Consider the following 2,500-nt stretch of genomic DNA (forward strand, 5'->3'; position numbering starts at 1 on the left):
AGGATTCAGCTGGCCCTGTATCAACAGAAAGCCACTTCATGTTGATTTCCTTATATGTTGCAATTTGCTCTGACAGCTAGTGAATGAAGAACATTAAATGTTTTACAGCAGCCTTTCCATATGATCCACAATTTCAGTGATGTCATGATCCTCCAGTTAACAGTATTTCTTCATGAACATTACATTCTATCTGTCCATGATAAGTGCCTAATTCAAACTGTAACATTTTGTTGATTATGGTGGTTTAATCTATGCTGAGTGGACTCACTAATATAATTATTACATGATGATAGCAACTGCTATACAGCAAATGTTTCTTAACAACAATAAGTAATATATATATATATATATATATATATATATATATATATATATATATATATATATATATTTATATATATGTATTCATTGTTTTTTCATTTTTGATGATAGTTATCAGTTTTGCAAAATATCATACCTGAAATAGCTGCAAGAGCAATATAGATATTATATTCATGGCCAACCATATTGCATATCAGTTCACTTTACTATGTTGTTCCATGTACTTTCCAACTTCTCACTCACACAACATTATCAGGTCACTTTACAAGAAGCAGTATTGATATGAATTCCTGTACCTGAGTGTACATGTGGGAGACATTTGAATACTTAAGTTCAAGTTTTCTTTCTTTCTTTTTTTTCTTCTTTTTCCATCTTCATCTTCATCTTCATCGTCATCATCATCTTGCAGTTTTATCTCAGTTTTTAGTGTTAGGGTGCCTGTATTGTACATCCCTATTGTATATATCCACTTGTGTCTATACATTTGATATACATTTTTTATATATGATACTATGGCTAATATTATGTTTTCTTCCCTTATTTATGTTTTATATTATGTTTTACTTGTATTTTAGTTTTTATTTCATTATCATTTTGGTTTGCAGACACTGGCGGAGTGAAGGCTTTCCCCATTGAGGGACCCTTCAAGAATGAAAGGACACGTATAGCAGGCATGACAGATGCTGATAGGGTTTATCGCAAACAGTGGTTAAAAGATCAGGTCAGTATTATTATTTCAGTTCAGATCTGATTAAGTCTTTGTTATACAGTATTTATGCCCACTGACTGGGTCTCAGTGATTATACTTCCCACATCATGGGCTGAAGCTAGCAATTGTGCACTCTTGTCTTTAACCATATAACTGTGGATTACTAGAGAGATAATTGCAGTCCACTATTTTGCAGGATGAGATTTTTTCAAGTCAAAACTTCAGATAGATTCTTAAGTAGTATTCAGTGGTCTGTCATGATATTGTACCTCATGTCCACATATGTCCTATGTGGTTTTAAAGCAAAGGGTTCTTGATTGATGATATGAGACTCAGGAACATTTAACTTCAAAGTATCTGTTATCCTGATAGATAACTTTCAGTATTTACGAAGTACATTCATAATCAAACCATTGTACTTTGCAAAACTTTCACCAATTGTTGCAAGAGGATTTTTGTATTCCTATAAAATAATTTACTCTTCTTTTCTATTAATTTTCTCTCCTATCTGTATGTTTGTAGCTTCTCTTTCCTTCCCACAAATTATCCATCTTGAACTTCACAGGATTTTGTTTTTCACAAGTAATGTGAAATCTCTCTGCTTCTCTCTTTGAACAGATTCTGTCTCCAAATGAACCTCGCACAGTGCCAGGGTTTTATGAAGCTCGTTACAACCCCATTCGTCGCTTCTACAGGTGGCCTTTGGACACTCTCTTCAAGCCTCTAGTTTCTGTAATGGTAAGAGTTCACTATATTAGCCCTGTGTTTTACAGCCTTTTCAGTATCAATGACCCTTTTTATATGAATTATTGACTATATTCATCAAACCAATTATATTATCTAAGAAATGGCTAGGAGGTAGAGAGGAAGCTAGCAGTTTTTACAAAGTAGTATTAGAATTGGTATTATGAGGAGTTTATAGAGGAGAGGTAATAGTGAAGAGTATTGCTATTATTTTATGTATTCAACAGTATGAATGAATGGTCAAGATTCTGTAAATGTTCCTTTTTGAATCATTATTATGCATGATGTAATAATGCAATAGAAATAAGGATTTGAAAAAAAAATATTCATGTGAAAGATCTTGAATCATTTCTATGTATACATGTTACTTCCTGGACAATCCAAAAATGTACATTATTTGGGTAGATCATAGGAAGTAGAGTAAACTTTATCCCTGCGTGGTAACTCCTATAATTACTGTGTTAAGTTTAAAAATTTACATATTCACATGTTTTGCTTTGATAGTTTTCCCAATAGTTGTGTAATATTGGCATTTATTATCCATCAGTCTGTTTATCATTCAGACTTTCTTTTTCTGCTTTTACATTCTTCTTTTCTTCTTCTTTTCTTTTCTTCTTTTTTCTTTTTCTTCTTTTCTTTTCTTCTTTTCTTCTTTTCTTCTTTTCTTCTTTTTTCCTCTTCTTTTCTTTTCTTCTTTTCTTCTTTTTCTCCTTCTCCTTTTTCTTT

The 2,500-nt window shown here is 32.0% G+C and overlaps 1 protein-coding gene across 1 annotated transcript in view; it reads left to right on the forward strand.

The window, feature by feature from the left end:
• The window catches only part of LOC125025751, a 9,689-nt gene that overhangs the window by 1,226 nt on the left and 5,963 nt on the right, over window positions 1-2,500 (forward strand). Inside the window, exons 2-3 of the mRNA XM_047613937.1 lie at window positions 927-1,042; window positions 1,649-1,768. Coding sequence (XP_047469893.1) covers window positions 927-1,042; window positions 1,649-1,768 — 236 coding nt within the window. The remainder of the gene's footprint in view (window positions 1-926; window positions 1,043-1,648; window positions 1,769-2,500) is intronic.

The sequence above is a fragment of the Penaeus chinensis genome, chromosome 5, assembly GCF_019202785.1.
Source record: "Penaeus chinensis breed Huanghai No. 1 chromosome 5, ASM1920278v2, whole genome shotgun sequence".
Taxonomy (NCBI): domain Eukaryota; kingdom Metazoa; phylum Arthropoda; class Malacostraca; order Decapoda; family Penaeidae; genus Penaeus; species Penaeus chinensis.